Source organism: Bubalus bubalis, chromosome 5, assembly GCF_019923935.1.
Source record: "Bubalus bubalis isolate 160015118507 breed Murrah chromosome 5, NDDB_SH_1, whole genome shotgun sequence".
NCBI classification, from domain to species: domain Eukaryota; kingdom Metazoa; phylum Chordata; class Mammalia; order Artiodactyla; family Bovidae; genus Bubalus; species Bubalus bubalis.
In genome coordinates this window covers 47991551-48011048 of record NC_059161.1, presented here as the reverse complement: position 1 = coordinate 48011048, position 19498 = coordinate 47991551, and the positions used below count along the sequence as shown (strand labels likewise).

The window sequence follows — 19498 nt, the reverse complement described above, 5'->3', positions numbered from 1 at the left end:
TCACTGCTAGTTAAAATAACAAATGTCAACAACGAATGTGATACCATCCCCATTCACTTTCCCAAAGGTGTGTGTAGAACTAAAGAAGCTCTTGCCTGATATCTAACTAGGCTCTCTCAGGGTTCTCCTATGAAAAAAAAATAGAAATTAATCCCAAACCCACTGGGCTTGACCAAAGACAAGAGGCATGTGTCTGGCATGTGCGTGGGAAAACATAACCTGATATTAAAAATCCAAAGGCAGGTGGAAGTGCTTACCAGCCTTGCCCATGCCCTCCCTTGTCTAAGTGGGTGTTCCTTAGACCACCATAAGCTTCAGAAACCTGAGTGGCAAATTAGTCACGTCTCTACTCTGATTGGAAAATATTTCCTTGCTATCCGTCCAAGTTTAATCAGCATTTCAGTTAAACAGGTTAAAAATGCCCGAGGAATTCAGAGCTGGAAAGAACCTCAGAGTCATTTGGCCCAAGAGTTTATTTTAAAGATGAAGAAAAAGAAGCCCGGAGAGATACAGTCACTTGTTTTTCAAGAGGCACAGCCAGGGAGCAGAGGGCTGGAGAGCAGCAGGGTATCACCCCCGCGGGCTCCAGGCTCTGAGAACCGAGCGCCTTCCGCACCGCGATGCTCGCGGAACGCTCTGCACGCGCCCGAGGCCTAGATGGCCAAGAAATCAAGGGCACCGCCTCTTCTAAATTCTCCGGGGAGAAAGTTCCAAGGCGCTGGGGGCCGGTGCGGAGGATTTTCAAAGGCCTGCGGCGGAGCCCTGCTCGCAGGGACACGGGCCAGATGTCCTCACGTCCCCTCTGCAGACGCTGGGGCTGCCTGCTGCAGTCCACCCCGCGCGGGCGCACGGCAGCCTCTGCTCCCGCAAGCCCCCGGGCAGCTTCGGAACACACCTAGGGATCCCGCCCGGCGGGCGAGTGAATAGTGCATGGGCGGCAGGATGGCTGCGAAGGTCAGTCGTCTCCCCTGCTGGCCGCCTTCCTTTCCTGGTCGCTTCCTGTGGCGGCAGAGAAAACAATGAATCTGCGGGGCAGACAGCAGACAGACTGACGCATCTGCACACTCGGAAGAGAGGGTCCAATGGCTAAGCAGCTCGAGTGGGGTCGTGAGAAAACCGTGGGGTTTTCACAGAGCAGGTGGAGTTCACTGCAAATGCACAGGATCTTGCCAATCACTGGAGATGGCACCTTTGTTCGGTTTTCAGAAGTGCAATTCCAGGGGCACTTTTTCCCCCCTTGTAAAAGAGATTGTAAAGACAATATTAATTTGTTTAAGCTCAAGACGTGAAACAAACCGGATGCCATGCTTTCTCAGCTTTCTGAGTTAGGGATGACGGTGTAATTTAGCATCACCTGAAGCCAAAATTCACCTGAGTAGAATTAGGAATTGTCAGTGAATCCCCAATCACACTTCTAGAGATGAGTCTGATTCTTCTAGACACACACACACACACACACACACACACACACACACAGAAATAGTTATCGGTCTCCTTGGCCCTGATCTCCTATTGAACAATAGATATGCGCCCAGGACAATGTGGGGTTTGGTGCTTCTTTTGGGAGAAGAACTTATAGTATTTCTCCATCCCTATTATTCCCCTCTCTGTGTATGGTTTGTGTGTCAGCTGCTACCTGAACAGAGGTGGCAGTTCCATACAGGTTGGCTTAGAGAAGAAAACTGTTCTCACTCGGGTTCTATAAATTACTCATATTCTCACTTTAATATCAAGTACGATATGTATTAGAGTGCATGGTTTTGGCTAGAATCAATTTGGAAGGCTGTCAAATAAAAAACAAAATAGGAAAATAAATCCAAAGTAAAATTTATGACATGATTTTACTCCCATTACATTCCACTTAACAAATGCATATGTTTTACAATATCTTTAATAATAATTATTAAACATAGTAAAATACTTCCAAACTTGGCTCGTTGCATAATTGTACTTCGAGTGAAAAAAAAAAATTATCTGAAGCCTTGTCAATATGCCACTTCCTCCTCCCCCAGCTTTTAACAGAAGCAGCCTCCAGTGGAATAATCCAAGCTGTGTTCAAGAAGTTGGCAAGTAGGTCCAATTAAATGTGGTTTTACTGTATTCTGGCGTTTGCATATCTTGTTTGCCAAGAAGTAATCTTTGACAAAAAAAAAAAAAAAAAGAATCTCTACTGGCCCAGACACAGCCTGGATGGTGCAATGCATCACATAACTTTACCCCATGACTAAGATAATCTTTTTTTCTTAAATAGCTGTGGAAAACGTATCATATATCCATCATATTCCTACATGAATCACAAAACACTGTGCTTTATGGAGCCTCTTATATTTATACATGACAATCTGAAATTCATCTTAATAGCTCTGCTTATTTTAATTATTAAACTCAAAGGGGGTTACTTTCAGCCACCTGAGCTTGATGTATTTATTCAGGTGTGCTCCAGTTGGATTATCTGAATGAGGCTCCAAAGGACCCTATTGACTATGAAATGCCGGCTGGTCCAAGCTGCAGTCATCCACACTCACAAACCCAGGGACCTGAAACTCAGGGACAGACATGCTCCTCTGAGTTTTGCCGGGCCGTTCTTTTGCTGATGTTTTATACACTCCCATGCCCTTATGGAGGTGCTGACTCTCGTAGCCCCTTCCAGCTAACCCACACGCTACGTGAACCATCAGCCGTATCCAAAGTCCAGATGGAAAGCTGTCAACAAAGAGACTCCTTCCGCTCTGCCTACTGCATGATTCATCCCTGGCATGAAGACAGGCCGGAGATGGCCCCACCACCTTGACTCCCATAGGTGAGCCAGCCGAAGAGCACAGGTGCCCATTCCTCAGGTCAGCAGGGAGGGATCGGGTCTGAAAATGCCTCTGAACACACAACTTGGCCTTTGTTATCGACCGTCACAAGCTCATTAAAAACACATGCAGAAATGGTTAAACAAAATCCTCTAAACCTTTTACAAAATTGCCAGTCTATTAGAAGGACTGAGCTCACAGCAAACTCTCCCTTCCAATGTGTGCAACGGAGCAGCTAATGTCCTTTGGACTCTTGTCTATGGCACCAAGCAGAGAGAGGTTGGTGGGGGGGGCTTGTTTGTTTTTGGTTCTTGTTGTTGTTTTTTTAACTTTTTTAAAACCAAACTCTTCAATAGTGCAACCCAAAGGACTGTTTTTACCAAACGCGTACTGTTAAAGTCATCGCCTTGTAAAAAAAAATCTACGAAAATCATAAAATCTGTGAGATCTGTGTCATTGTATCTGGGAGAGCAAGAAGGAAAAGAGAAGCAGATGACCGTGGCACGAATGCTTTTGTGAGTGGCACTGCATCAAAGAGCGAAGTAGACTCTCTGAATGGGGGTTTTGAAGCCTATTACGTGGAAAAGTTGGATCGTAAGCTTGATCTGGGCAATATTTACTCAAAGTTTCCTTAATAGGCACAGAGCACTGCATTCCAGCGAGTCGCGGACTTTCACCAGGTGCATCTTCCTCCTAACGGAAGTAGTCGCAAGGAGGCAGTTTGGCCACAGATTTGCAGTGTACCACGATGTGGCTCTAGCAACACATAAAATAGCACATCAGGGATGTGAGGCCTGAGATTGAGACACTCTGAGCTCTGATCTGGCATCTGCCACCTTCTCCTGGTGAGATCAGTAAGTCATTTAACTCTCTGGGGAAATCATTTTAATATGTGTGCCTCCCTGGGGACTTGCACTTGTTCCTTATCATTATATATATTAATCATGCTGGGTTTTTTTTTTTTAACTTTATGATGCAAGATGAAATGTAAGCTGAAGCTTTCAGTCTTGGTCTCTCCAGCCTTAAGAGAAAAATACATCTTCAGCTTAGGGTTTTGGATTAATCAGATAGAGAGTTGAAAGGGCTTGGGACATTGGTCCAAAGGAACCGAAAGTACGATGTAAGTTCTGTGAAGGTTAGGGCATACTTACCTACCTGAGGCTGTAGGATCTTTTTCATTCCTATGGTGCTTGGACTTTCACATATCATGTAGAACTTGCTTTTCTCAGGGCCTGCTTAAAACCAGAATAAAGTTGAGACTGTTAGTGCCCAATGAACTTAAATCATAAAAATTCACATTAAAAAAACCCACATTGATAAGAAGGCTTTATGATAAGGAAACTTCACTTTGGCATAAAAAATAATAATCATTATAATACTGAAGTCACTGCAAATGTATATAGCATCTTTTTTTTTTTTTCTGAGAGCTTAATACTTTTGCAAATTCATTTGCACACTATTCTAAGGAAGGAGACGATAAGGGTATTATTTTTCTGGTCTTTCTTACAAGTGGAGAAATCAGGGTGGGGCTGATAGAACTTCACTAACTTTCTCTTAAGCCTTCTTTCCCTAAAGCAGATGATACTGAGAGACAGGGGTGAAAAACATTCCAAGTAACCAAGGCCAGTTTTCAGATAAGTGGAAAATTATTCAGTTTTCCCCTTTCAGCAGCAAACAAGTTTTGAGGTTCCTGTCTGGCTGCCACCCTCTGTCATGCATCCATGTTTCTTCTCTTCCTCTTGCACATCCAGCAACAGTTCTGCCAGCCCTGCACTTACTAGCCTGCAAGTAGCAGTGCCTCGTCGTGGTTGAACTAGTAACATGTTTGGAAACCTAAGCAACCCCTTTCATGACTGGGAGTAGAGAAGGGGGGTGTGTCAGTGGGAAGAATCCTGCCAGGGTCTCAGTTCTTGGGGAGCCCAAGGTAGAGGCACCAAAATATGTCCTCCGCACTCTCAGGAGAGAGTGCTCTACTGTGATAATTTTTTTAATAGTTGATAGGATCAAAGTCAGGAAGAGAAATAGCATAATTCCAATCTTAGGTTCAACTTGTAAATATATATAGCAGACAATGGTAAGTGCAATCATGGTAAATATCTATTAACATATTGCAAACTTTACCATTTGGGCATAACCAGAATGTTGAGTTCAGATTCAGACTTGATCAAAGATGTGCCCCGAACAAGGAATTCAGCCACCATGTACCTCTAAAGAGGAAAAAAAAAAAAAAAGACAAACCTCATGTCTAAAATGATAGATAACTAAAGGTTTGGGGAATGTATGAAATGTTTGCAAAGTAGTCTGGACCCTCTTCCCTTCTCTTATGGCCTCACCCGGTACCTGCTCTTCCACTTTTAGGATAAACAAACTGGAAATCACTTTTGCCCTGTCCAGCTCTAAGTGTCTGTGATTTTTAGGAAGGACATGTGATACAGCAATTTGTAAGGGGAGAATATCAGACACACAACACAGGTCTTCAAATAATGGGGAATAATTGGGCCATTCTGGCCATTAGATTTTTGCAATTTGAATAACCAAATTAACTCATTATTTTAAAAGCAACCAGTCCAGAATGCAAATTTTAAAATTTAGGATACAGATATAAGCTGGGAAATGTTTTTGTTTATACGACTTAAGAGTTATGTTATTTTAGGAGAGAGAAAAAATTATACATGTATCATTAAATAAGAATAACAATATGAGGATTGATTGCCTCATACTTCGAGGGCGTTGTTTGACTGACTTTTAAACAGAAACACTTCAATCATTTAAAATTCTTCCATGCTGGTCAAGCCTACAAACCGCCTGTATTTTGACTAAAGTATTATTTTTACTGCAAGATAAGCACCTTTACAAAGCAAATTGAATAGATGACAAACCCACCCTCCCTCCCCCTTTTGCACATAAGTGATTCTAGTACTGCTTTGAGGCATCCCTCAAGTCAAATAACATAAATAGAATGTGAGAAATTACGTTTTCTAGACTTCACACTTAGTATGAAAAACAAAACTTCATTGTGCCTCAACATATCCTCTCATTTTTTTCTCATAACCTAAGGATTTCATAGAGTTCACTGTGGTTTATTATACTGAGCAACTGAAAATGCCTCAGCTCCTTGGTCCACAGGCTCTGACCTTGGATATATGTCTGTGGGTTGCTGGTGCAGAGTGGTAAATAGGGCCAACCTTAAATGTAGTTTTCATTCAAATGTACTTCAATTTTTTCAAAATGGTAGAAATTCACACATAAAAACAACTTGGTTGAAAAAAGTCCATGGCAATGGTGTCCAAAATTACTCAATGCATAAAATTTGCCCTCTTATAATTAATAAAGGACACTGAGAAAAACAGAGCCGACTATAAAATATGAATTTTAGTTTGTATCTCAACAAAAATAAAAACCTAAAGGGTAGTCCATCTGCCAGCCTTTAGTTTCTTTTTCATTTATTCAATTGCAAGATCTTGGGGATACTAAAGAGACCTTAAATTTTACAATAAAGGCATGTGTATAATGTCTATCTTTGAATATAAACCTATACCATTTCTCCCTCCTGTCATACTTAAGAGACCCTCTTTCTCAAAGGCAGTTAGTTACAGAAATAACCTTATAAATTATTTTCTTGCAATACGGTTTTATGCTCAAATTTCTTCTATTCAATGAGGATTTTAAGTACACAGAGAAACAGCTATAAATGAGAAGAAATGGATTTTTTCCCCTAAAAATGAATAGATGGCATAAACTTCTGTGGCTATGGTTCACAAACAATAAATGTTTTCTTAAATGTTTTTAATTGTCTATTGTTGTATCCTTGTGCTTTTCTAAAACTTATCCAAATAGATACTCTAGGAAGCCTTGTTGCCTGCCTAGTAAAAATACAATAGGCATTTCAGTATTACCAAAGAGCTCGTTTGCACGACACAGTTCCAAATAAATGATCCACAAAAAAAGGTACATATGTACATACATATAATATGCATATAATTTTTCTGTTTTTAAGAGATTTAGATTAAAAGCTTAAATGCTCCTACTTTGATCACAGATTTCAGAGCAATAGACATATATAACTAAGTGTCAGGGTGTTTTGTAATCCCCTCAAAGGTGAAGTGTACACTGAACCAAGGTATGATTTTTTTTTTAATGAGGTGAATATGTCCTTATTTATAGTTTCGAGTAATCTATATTTTGAGTTTTATTCTTTTAAGCTCTGTCATATCAGAAAGTTAGCTCTGATTTGTCACAGCACACATAAATAAGGTTATGCTATTCTTTCAAATTCAGTATCATTGTACTTACATGATGTGTATTCAAGCAACAAGAGTTAATATAGCCTAAAAAGTTTACAAATATTCAAATACATTTTTCATGTACCACTTCATATTAACTACAAATATACTTTTTACAAATGTGAATATTTAGGCCAATATATCTTTTTAAAAATTCCTATATAGTCATGATAAGCATGCATGTTGACATTGAGTAAAAGCTACTTGATTTAATGATTAACTACAGAGATTATAATAAACTGTAAATAAATCGCTTCCGTGAATGGACTCTCTATCTGTGTCACACGGCCTCTCAAAGCCACTCTAAATATTCTCACTGAAACTGTTACTGACTAATGTGCTACATTTTAAAGCCAAATTGGGTTTTTGCTCCGCTCATGCCAAAGGAACTAGAGAGAATTGCCTCCTATAGCAAAATGCGAGCTCAACTGCAAACCCATTTCTGAAGACAATTAGAAAGGGTGGGGGGCAGGGACAAGAACCTGAAATTCAAGAAAATTTTAGTTTTGACAGAATCATTTTGCAAACTACCCTTCACATAAACCCAGGAGTCGTGATTAGCAGTTAGTAAATGTTCGAATAGAACCAGGAAAGTCAACTAGGTAGTTTATTTCTCTAAAAAAAAAAATCAGATTTCTTTCAAGTGCTTGAATATTTAGGATTCTATGAGCCTGAATTATATAGACAATTAAATCAACAAATTATTTAGTGTAAGCAGACACTTTTAATTGGGCTTAAAAGAGCAACTTTTCAAGTTTCATTTCTATGACCTCACCGTTCCTTGTTACAATGTTTTATATATGGAGTTCAGTTTCTTTCACAAGGAATTACAAACACTAAGATTTTTAACCAATCAGTTTGCAAGATGTTAAAAGTTTCACTTCTAAAATGTCTCTGTAAATAAACTAATATTTCTAAAAACCTCCAGTGTCATCAGTATGATCTGATTGCTTTAGCCCTCTTTTTATATTAAAAAAAATCTAAGGAGTTGGGAAGGCTAGAAATATACTATGTTTCTGTCTACGTAACTACATTGACAAAGTCAAAAGATAAGTGGTTCTACATTTTGGACCAAAGGATCACCTACAAAGATATTTTGCCATGTTTCGGCAGGTCAGAGTGGGACATTTTTAATATAAGGGACAAAATCCTATCAGTGTAATAAATTTGGACTATTAGCCAGAATGAAACTCCTAAAACTTATTTGCTTTTAAAAAATAATTGCTTTCTTTTTAAAATAAAAATGGTATTATTTCTAGTGTTTTCATGTCAAATTAAAGAAAAGGATCGAGTTTTCCAGTCCAGGATTTCAAAATTCACACTTCCTCGATCACTGTACCTAATTAATAAGTTTCAAACATTGAAATAATTACAATGAAAATTTAGATCAACATGAACAAATTAAAACTAAAATTTGAGTTTCCTATCCAGATGTATGTGAGTTTCCCTCATATTAGAAATGAAAGAATGTTTTAAGCTTTTATAAGACTAAAATGTAGTCATACAATAAATTTTGAGATGGTAAGATTCTTTTAAAAAATTCTTATCTGGTACAATAGGACTTTTAAAGTCAAGTTTTTATGTTTTGTGTTCTATTGATCAAACTTGGGAGATTTAAGATTCTTTAAGTTGTGTTACTTCTTAGGTTAAGAAAACCAATAGTTTTCTTTGATAACAGTTCAAAATTTTTGTTTTACCTGGAAAAAAATGAGTATTTCAGCCATTTTAATGTGAGCTATTATACAATTTTAATAAAATGTTCACCTTTTCCTAATCTCCCAATAACTTGTTTGTAGATCATGTCTATTGAAAAAAAAAAAAAAAAAAAAAACACCTCTACTTGAGTCACCTATTAATCTGATAGCATAATTAACTAGAAAGGAAATCCAAAACCAGTATCCTTAATATTGGATAGCTCTTGGATATTCCCTAGGGTACACCTTACACACAAAGCTGGGCCCACACTAATCTAGGGCATAATTATCTGAAAGAAACAGATGTTTTCAAAAGTAAATGAAACCCCATATTTAAAGTATACTTATATATCAGCCCAATGTCAAAGGTGAGATCAATTTGAATGGTTTCCAACGTGATTACATGACAAATTAATTTCCATTTTTAAAAATGTAGTGAATGAACAACTGATTCCTTCACTTATCAAACGTGGTGATTTGTGTAATTTGTTCCAGTTTTGCAAGAAGTGTTTTAAGGAGTTATTTCTTCCAAATTTCATGTCAAAACACTCTTTTTGTAAGTGCATCCAGCTAAGTTTAAAATAATGCTCGTTTAAAATTAGATGCTAGTCTGTGGAACTAAATTGTAACTCTCAACATCTTCTAAAAGCTTCGAGACACTCTGACCAGATAGCATAGGCACTGAAGACACAAGTCCTACTCACCCTCCCACCCTGTAACTAACTGCCCAAGAAATTATTTTGTGGAACTCAAATGTACATTCTCCTTTCATGTCAAACAATGTTTGGTTGGTTAAAACCAAGTGAGTTTCATGTAACTGAAATCCTGTGTCAACCAAAAAAAAAGGGAAAGGTAAGATCCCAAGTAGTAAATTACTGATGGTGCTTTATAATCTTTTGGGATTCCCATCCAAAGGCAACAGGGAACTTAAATATGGTACACTTTCAAGCTCCAGACCTTATATATCATTTCTATTGAAATTAAGAATATTAACCTTACTATAGGTCATTTAATATAAATGTATTTGAGAATAATGTAAAACTGTATTTTCATAGGTACCTTTAAGGATAGTGGAATGGACAATTATAAATTATGTAAATCCTGGAAGAGTATGGACAATTATAGATTCCAGAATTTGCAAAAACTCTCAGGTTGGTGCCAGCCTTGCTCACACTTAAAGACAACTGGACCCTCAGCATGTATGAGTTAGTGTTCTGTCAATTCTGTAGGTCAGCCAGCAAATGTTTCTCACCCTGACAAGACCCATCAGGCAAACATGAAGTTGGGACGATCACAAAAATTAGGGAACAGTTTTTTAAATGGTTGCCATGTACTTAATCACATTTTAAAGTTAAAACTTAGGAATTAAAACCTGAGAACTTTTGACTTCTCCCAGCAACAAAGAGGATGTATACAGCTATTCTTGAACAATCAAATGCCTGCTAATTCAATTGCCTAAAATTCCAGTCATTAGCCAAGCAGTTTTCCAAATTAAGACATCCGGTCTCCTACAATTTTCCACTTAAGCCAGAACACAGAAAAATAGATTTGACCAATCAACTTAAGATTACCCATGAAAATGTGGCTTATGGCATATGGATTGGTAGTTGCACAGTGTATCATGAAAATCTATGCTGCCATCTTCACAGTTCCTGATTCAGGTTGTAGAGAATGGGTCACATTTTTTTAAATGTGCATTTAGTATTTTCTTAAATGACTAGATGCAAAATGTTTGAACACTTCTGAGTGATTTAAAGTAATCTAATAATTCATAAACTCTGAATAGAATATTAAAAATAAAGATGCCATGTATGATACATATTTAGGATCTATATAGTACATAATCACAATTTTGAAAACACACAAAAATTCTCAGTTCATATAATTTATTGCAGTTAGCACACAGTTTAAAAATTCACCAACACACCAATAGTACAAAACTAAACAGCATTATAAGTTATTCCCCCCTCAGGAAAATAAAACATACTATGATTGTCAAAGCTAGATGTCAGTCTAAGTTTTAGAACAAAGGAAGAATGTGAAACTAATAAAAGGAAAAAGCAATCACTCACAATGACCACAAAAAGAAAATCCAAAAGAAAGTCCGTTTTCTCACAGACACTGATTGTCTTCTCTAAATTAATAAAAATTATCTTAACATAAACTGTACTTTAAAAAAACTAGAAACTCTTCAAGTAACTAAAGATAATGCTCCAAGGCCATTTTCACAGCTTTTTTTGTTTGTTTGTTTGCTTTAAATGCCATTACAGCCAAATTAACACACATTTGACCAAATATTTCCAAAACAGTCCAGCAACACACAATGGAGTTTTCCATTCAGTATCTTAAGCACAAAAATAGGCTATGTTTACAGTAGTTAAGGCGATCAAATTTTAAACAAAAGCAATTTAAAAAAAAAAAAAAAGGGAAAAACAGCAAACGTTTTCCATGCTACTCCCATAGACCTTATTTGTAAGTGCAAGACAGGAAAACAAACACTGTGCAAAATGCTTTTGCCCTGTGTGCTGGTCATTAAAACCACACGTTGGGCTGCAGCCTCTGCTGCCGCGATACACATAGTCTACTAACCCCCTTCCCCGTGTCAATCAAGGCAGTCCAGTCCATTCAGCCTGGGGCTTTTTCAGTCCATAGAATCTTTTCATGAGTTGGGGGTGTGGGGGGGGACGGGGGTAAAGGATGGAGGGAGGAAGGGAGGGGAAAGGAAGGAGAGAGAAAGAAAAGGGGAAGGAAAAAAAAAGAGAATGACCTATTGTCAATTTGTGCAGTAGTTACTCTAAGAACGCTCAACTGGGTAAATGTGTACATCTAAACTTTGAGCTGGCCTGGGTTTTGTGCAATTAGAAGTTTTGTTATAAATGCACACTGCACATGCAGATCTTTAAGCCATTTGTAAACATTTATATTTTCCTTGTTATGTAGCGAAGTTATCAATTTGCAGCTTAAGTTTTTATTCAGCTTAACAGTTTCAACTTAAAGACAGTGGGAAAGTCAATTTAAATTATATAAAATAAAAATAAAAACAGTGCATTAACGTTCTTCATAACACCAGGTTTTTTTTTTTTTTTCCAAATGGTGCTATTTCTCTAAGGAAATTAAATAATTTTAAACTCACTCGTTAAAGTTATACAATGCAAACAAAGACAAAAAATATATTGAAACTCATGCATTTCTGTAGCGTTAATATTTACTTTTCAAGACTCAACTAAGAGCATCAACACAACCTGTCAAGTCCTTTGACACCCCCCCCAGCCCATGTAATCAATTACAGTATACAATAACAGTAATTCACATTTTTCAACACACAGTTCAACACTGCTGAAGCTGCAATATCCTTTTTCATCCCAAGCAAACCTTCACAAAGACAGCGTCCCAGTGATCCCAGTGTACTTTCAGAATTTCTCTCAATGGGAACCGTCAGAAAACCAGAAGTTGCCACAGAAAGTTTTAAGTCAACTGCTTGTTTAAAAATAGATAATCCAGCATTTCAGAAATTTTCCATTTGGGTCTAAAAGCATTCAGGTTTCCAACAGCCAGAAAAGATTCATGCAATTTGAGACATATAAAGAGGCTAATAAAACTGGAGGGAATTTCTACTTTAAAAAAAAGAAAAAGTGGGAAAAAGGAGAGAGCTCAAAAGACACCGCAGTGCTGACAAAACAGACCCTATGAAAGCATTTTGTGATAGGACGATTTGTTTCAAAGGTTCTTATTGGCTTACTTCCCCTACCCCCTCGAAAGAAAGGAAGAAAAAAACACCTCTCTATTCTCCGACTTGCTCTAAAGTTTCTTTAATCAGGATGCTAAATTAGTGAGATTCTCATGCTATTCTAAAGTGCAAAAACAAGTTAATATCCCAACCTTTCAGTTCCAGGAAACGAGACTGCTTTTAGACCGTACCACAACTATATAGAGATCTATTTATATATAGGTATATATATATTATTTATATATATATATATAAAATTATTTCCAGAGTTCTTGAGAGCTATCTTCTAAGGTCCAGTCTCTGACCGCGGGCAGGCTCAGCGCCTCGCTTTTGACCGACAAGGAGTTCACCAACTCACAGTGGAACTTGCGGATGTGCCGGTACAGGTCCCCGGACTGCGTGAACCTGCGCTCGCACCACTTGCAGGCGTGCGGCTTCTCGCGCGTGTGCACCACGGCGTGGCGGCTCAGGTTGTGCGAGTACTGGAAGCTCTTGCCGCACTGCGTGCACGTGTAGGGCTTCTCGCCCGAGTGAGTCCTCTCGTGGCGCTTCAGGGTGTACATGCAGGAGAACGTCTTCCCGCACAGCGAGCAGGTGGGCACGTTGACGTCGGCGGCCGGCTTGCTGCGCAGGCCGTCCTGCTCGCGGAAGTGCGTGCTCAGGTGGATCTGCAGGATGTGCGGGCTGGGGAAGACCTTGTTGCACAGGGGGCACATGAAGATCTGGCCGGCCGGGCTCAGGATGTTGGAGACGTAGGGCAGCAGGCTGCTCTCCATGCCGCCCTCCACCTGGACCCGCTCGCTCTCGGGGGTCATCATCTCGTCGTCGCTGGCTTTGTCCTCCCGCTCCAGCTCCCTCAGGACCGAGTCCTCCCTCAGAGGAGCCAGATGGGCCGGCTCATACTGTACCCTGTTATTAGTGCTCACACTCTCTTTCACAGTGCTATGTTCCATGTCATAGTCATTAGTGCCAACATCACTCTCATCACAGGAAGCCTCTTTCTCCACCTTCACCTGCACCAGGTTGCTTCTCAGCACGTCCTGTGAAGAGAAATAAGAGCTGTTCAGATTTTCAACTCCTGAAAGGCTGGACTTGACAGACAGGTCCAGCACACAGTCAACATCTGCCGAATCCCTCACGGAGGTGACAGACCTCTGGGACAAAGACTCTGTTGAGCTGCAGGGGCTGGCTACTGTTTTTCCAGCTGCTGTGGCGTGTGGCTCTGCCTCTCCGCCAGCCTGGGGGATGCCTGCTGAGTCCGAGGGCAATCGCATCCACATGTTCCCAGGCTCGGCCGCCAAGTCCCTTTTGCTGGGCAAGATGTTCAGTTTTTCATCTTCCCCTTCATCTTCATCACTGGGCAAATCGCCTGCCATGTGGCTGCTGCCATCCGAGAGGCTCTCGACTTTGTCCGAACAACTTGAAGCATCTTCTTCCTTTTTGGTGCTGTCTGCCTCCGTGGTGGCTTTCTCTTTCAGCTTCTTTTTGCAGACTTTGACAATGTCATACATGTGGAGATAACTGGCAGCTGCTAGCACGTCTTCAATGGGCAAGTCTTTGAACTGGAGTTTCCCTTCATACATGAATTCAAGCAGGAGAGCGAAGGCTGGGGCTGTAACAATGTCGCTGTTCAGATGAACAATGTCTCTTTTGTCCAGCTGGTCCTTGTAAAAGAGGTGGAAATACATGCTGCACGAAGCCAGTACTGCTCGGTGCGCTCGGAACTGGGCATCTCCCACCAGAACAGTGCAGTCACAAAGAAAACCCTGATGTCTCTGCTCGCTCAGACACTGCAGCAAATGTCTACTATGGTCTGGAAACTCCATACTGTCTTCATAACCTGGGAAGAGAGAAATTTCTCATGAGAGTCTGGTTAGGAACAACTTTTCAATGCTCTAGTCCCCACTTAAAAAAAAAAAATCAGCTTGGGCCTCGGAGGTACATGTCCCTGAATTTTAATCAGGCTTATGACCCAAGCACTACCAAATCACACACACACACACACACACACACACACAAAACCAAGTGTGAGAAGAAAAATGTACGCTTTCAAAACTTTTTACTCCAGCCAAACAGTCTCTGATGCGTCTCCACCTTCCCTGAACTTTTAGTCAAGTTTTAAAAGTCTTCATTTCAATACAGTCTCTTACTGAGAGTAAGAATTTAGGTCTCTTTCAGAAGAAATTTAACTAACTCTAATCATCAAATTATGTCCTACAAAACCTACAAAATAGCTTTATTTTCAAAGGGAACAACTCAAATAATGAACAAAGAAAAGTCTCAAACACATTCTGGAAGATTCAGAAAACTTGTTCAACCATCCTTTTGTATTACTTTTGATACCTGACCGCACTTAGAAAGCGCGATTTAAACACACACATTTGGCTGAATCAAGGAAAAAAAAAAAAATGAAACCGCATAATTAGTCCAGAAATCAGCAAACAACTTACTTTTAAAGTCAGAGTGTTAAAACAACAAAAGCCCTGTGTATAAAAACAGATGTTAATGCCTTAAGATTTGCAGGTATAGCACACATGTACGAGATCAGAAGGAACTACATGAACAGATGGAAAAGATCATCCTTACTATGAACAAATCCAAATTTTTTTTTTTATGAATTGAGAAAAGAAATGGTTGTATTTCTTTGTAAAATCTGTACATTTAGAATATTAAAAACCAGAAGGGCTTTATTTAACTCTGAAAATTCTCATCTAAACTTTGATCTGTTGCATAGCAAAATGAGTTCTATATTAAAATCAATACAAGCTTTTAAATAAAGGCATATTACATTTAAATGAAACTCAAAAGCTGTACAGGTTCGACATACCAAAAAAAGCCTTGCTAGTAAAAGAGAAACTATTTTTTTTTTTTTACTTTGCCATACCTCAGTCAACAGAAAATACTTTGTTTCAACATAACTTGATATATTCTGTTTTCCCAATAGCCTTTATTCTTTCAAATGTGCATTGTTGCCCTTATTTTCTGGTGAAAAGGGGTAAAATGGAGGGAGGGGAGACGCAGATGTACAAAGGGTCAAAATTCAACTGCAAAATTCAACTCCTTAAAAATAAAGAAAGCCCGACTTCCCCTTTCCTATGACTAGAAGCAAGGTTCCACATCACCCAGCTCAAAAAGTGCATTTGGGGAATGGATACATATTAATTTAATATTTAAAAATTACTTCCCTGCTGCTTCTACACTTTGCCCAAGATGAACTAAAACTTTCAGCCTACATTCTGCAAGATGCCACTGTTAGAATAAACCAAGATTTACAATACAATCACTTTAAGTGCCCCACAGCTAACATCAATCCTAATCCTTGAGAGGGCTAAAAATAAAGATTGGAGGGCAGCTCACAAGGTAGCCGTGATCAAATTAGGAGGCTGAGAGGACAGAGAGGGACGAAGAAGGAAGCTTATAAACATCTGATCCAGCTGACTGTGGCCATATGGCAGCTGCTGCCCAGATAAAGAGATTAAGAATAGAGGAGTGCGATTACAGCTGTCTGGCCAATTCAGGCAGCTCAAATCTACAAGTTCTAAATTAGTCGCTAACACAAAAACTCCTGCAAATAATTATCGTTATGCTGAAATAAAAGATCTCTTAAGTATATATTTGAGAGAGAAATGAGGAAACCAGTCAAACTATTCTCCTGGGGACAAAAGTTTTTTTTTTTTTCCTTTTCTTTTAAAAAAAACCCTTCGGTTTCAAAAGCACTACAGCTGTATGTTTCAGTAAGTAGTGCTGTGAATGTTTTGGAGAATAAAGTTTCACAGTGGAATTCATTACACAACAATCTAGCTTCTTAACTAGAATAATCTTCTCATATAAGTTTGAATGCTGGATTCCAAACAGTTTACTGTTCCCCCCCCCACCACTCCAAAAGCAAAAGGAATCTAAATAGCAGTGAACAACAACAAAAAAGCATTTTAATCCGAAGTGATCTCAAAAAGAAGTATTTCAAAGCCTTTCTTAACATCTCAAAACTTGAAATATTCTGTAAAGTTCTTTACCGCTCAAACAAAAAGGGATAAAAATTAAAACTAAACAAGCCCAAGACTTTCAATGCCAATAAGATGTTCATTTAATCCTCAATTCCACATTTTACCCCTAAACTGGATTAGAAAAGTAATGTGATTTTTTTTTAAATTAAATAAACAAAACACCAAAACAGAAATATGCTCAATCTAATCTCTTGCTACTCCTACCTTTAGGACACATAAACCTGATTAAGTCTTTTCCTCTGAGTCTCGCTGGCTCCAGGTCTGTTACATCGGTGGAAAAAAAGCAGACTAAGAGAGACAGATGCAAAGTGGAGATGATGTTAGAGAGGAATGAGATACCTTCTCCACCACAGATCCGCACACACTAACTCCCTGTCTGTGTGTTAGAATAAAAGGCTGAGGGATGGCAGGCTGTCAGCTGCTCTGACATCATGTTCAGATGGAAATGCTACCTCCAGCTGTGCTCCTTTTAATGCCATATGCTACTCCTCTACACTCCTGCCACCAGCTTTTTCTTAGGAGAACTTTTCTCTTCTGTTAGTATAAACAAAATACTTCAAAGTCTCCCTTTTTCCCCCCAAACTTTCTAACAGAAGAAATTGAAAAACTCAGCATATGGAGTTCTACTGTATTTATGGAATAGCAACACTTCTGTCTTAAGTTGGTGGACTGGCTTACATACTGACAGCACACTCTTGCCACGGTGCTATTCAGGAAATCCAGATTCACTTTTATTCAACTCCAACATTTAGTTTCAAAGGCAGCTCAGCGATATTTTTAAACCAACCCATTTGACATCTCCAGTCCCATTTCAACATTATTACGGCACTTTAATTTCTTTTTCTCTGCGGAGAGAATGGTATACATGTCTCAGGATGTTGGAAGACTATTCAGAACTATGACTTCAACCTGGTTCTCATTATTTCACCCTTACATAACGACTTATCTAAAACTACCTTCTCAGTAAAATTTCTCACACTGCCAGTTAATGCAAATTTCAACTCTCAGTATCAACAAGCTGAAACTGCACTTTCTGAAATCCTGGAAAGTACTTCAATGAGACAAATTAATAAACTGACAACCTGCTACAGCCACCTAAAATGATTGCTGCATCTGGGTATCTGATCCGACTTTCCCCTCAGAAAGAGCAGAACTTTGTCTTCCCCTTGATCTGTGTCCCATAACAATCTTTTTTTGGGTCACTCTGTAATGTTCATGATCACAAGAAAACCTTTCAGGGAGAAAGGGGGAAGGGGCGGGGGAACCTAGGTCTAGCAAGTTAGAACTTTTTTAGCTACATGTGCGGGTCTTTTCGAATGGCTGATGAAATTGTAAAGCAACCCGGGCTGGCCCGACCGGTGCCCTGAAAGGGGCTGCGACATCTGTGAATGTCAAATACGTCTGCACAGGCTCCTGTGGGGGTGAGGAACAGAAAAGGCTCTGGGGCCTGAGGCGCCAAGTGTCACAGTCCTAGTGATAACCACTCTGTTCTCATTAGAAAAACCATGGCCAAGAGTTAAAGAGTAACAAAGGCCAAGTTTCTGCCGTGCTTCTTGCTTTCCCAAAGTCACAAACCCAACTTTCTCTAACTTCGCGATGAATGACATAATTATGAATGCTTATTTCAGGAGGCACTCTTTGGAGATAAAATTCCTCAGCCACACCACCTATTCTGCACAAATGCCCTCGCCTCATTCCCATATATCAGACATTAATCACCCCATTTACCCAGTGGGGTTGGGGGGGGGGGGGCGAGTGACAGTTTAATGAGTCCCGAGCACCGCAATGGGCCAGCGACTCCCACTCCACAAATCAACCTCTTTGCGCCTCGCAGCCGCAGGTCCGTAGAGGGTTTTGTGAGGCCGGGTTTTGTTTTTCAAGGAGGTGGGGGCAGGGGTGCGGAGCAGGGAGGTGGCGGGGGTGGGGGTGGGAAGCAATGCAAATTTTTACGTAGTTGGCTGTGCATAAAACACTAGGGGAAAGAGGAAGGTTAAACCACAGGGAAGGAGGTGGAGGGCGTAGAGCCGGTGCAGCAGGAAAACACCTTAAACAACAGACGAGAAAACAGACCCGGGTCACGGCAACAACAAAAGAAAAGTCGTAAGAAGCCGGGGGAGGGTGGCTGCTACCGCTTCCCCGCCGCCACGGCGAGAGCCCCCGGCAACTGCCCCAGCCCGGGAGGGGCCTCCCCGCGGGCGCCGCCGCAGCTGCAAGGGTCCCCGGAGCCGCGGCCGTCCCGGCGCCGTGCAGCTGCACCGCTCCCAAGCCCCCGCCCCGCGCCCCCCGCCCCCGAGAGGCGCCGCCGCAGCTGCACCGGCCGGAGCGCGCCCCGCGCCGCAGCTGCACCGGCCGCACCCCGCCCGACCCGCAGCTGCGGCGGCCCGGCCCCGCACCCGGCCCCTGCTGCGGCGGTGCCCCCCACCACCCCTAGCTCCACCCGCACAAACTAACTCCACTCGCGGGGCCCGGTCGCCCGCCCGCCTGCTCGCACTGCCCCGCCGGCCGGGGCCGCACAGCCGGCGCCCCGCCCGCCAGGGCCCCGGGCGCGGAGGGGGCGCCGGGTCGGGGCCGGGGGCCGGCGCCGGGACTCACACGGAGCGGCCCTAAGTCACCGCGTCCCCGCCGCCGCCGCGTCCTCCGCCTCCCGGCCGCCGCTGCCGCCGCTGCCGGACTTGGTGGGCTTCCTCCTCCGCGGGCCCCCCCTCCCTCCCTCCCGGCCCCCCCGCCCCCCAATCCCGGCTCCGTCGCCCGCTCCCCCTGCCCCCTCCCTCCCTCCCGCCCACCCCCTCTGGCAGCCGGAGGAGCGCGGCGGAGCGAAGAGGCCCCACTCTCAACGGCTCCCCATGGCAGCAGCCCAGGGGCGGCCGCAGCCTGCCAGACACAGCGAGGGAGCGAGCGAGCGAGGAGCGAGCGCGGAGCCCGGGCCGGGGGGCGGGCGGGGGCGGGGGGGCCAAGGGGGAGGGGCGGGGGACGCACCACGCACGCACGCGGC

At 41.6% G+C, this 19498-nt stretch overlaps 1 protein-coding gene and 1 long non-coding RNA gene across 6 annotated transcripts; both read right to left on the bottom strand.

The window, feature by feature from the left end:
* Positions 1-288: 288 nt before the first annotated feature.
* LOC102390243 lies at positions 289-5005 on the bottom strand. Its single transcript, XR_326429.4, has 3 exons — positions 4920-5005; positions 3950-4030; positions 289-999 (listed from the first exon to the last, which is right to left on the bottom strand). It is a non-coding gene; the product is annotated as an uncharacterized LOC102390243 (long non-coding RNA).
* A 5639-nt stretch (positions 5006-10644) lies between these two features.
* Positions 10645-19262, bottom strand: ZBTB18 (zinc finger and BTB domain containing 18). Of its 5 annotated transcripts, none has more exons than XM_025286006.3 (3): positions 19099-19262; positions 16711-16794; positions 10645-14342 (listed from the first exon to the last, which is right to left on the bottom strand). In XM_025286006.3, exons 2-3 carry the CDS (start codon positions 16721-16723, stop codon positions 12760-12762), a joined length of 1596 nt encoding a protein of 531 aa, XP_025141791.1. In that variant the 5' UTR covers positions 16724-16794; positions 19099-19262; the 3' UTR covers positions 10645-12759. The 5 variants fall into 5 exon arrangements, with proteins under 5 accessions (XP_025141791.1, XP_025141793.1, XP_025141794.1 ...); XM_025286008.3 differs by lacking the exon at positions 19099-19262 and adding an exon at positions 17185-18557; XM_025286009.3 differs by lacking the exon at positions 19099-19262 and adding an exon at positions 17189-18557.
* Positions 19263-19498: the final 236 nt, after the last annotated feature.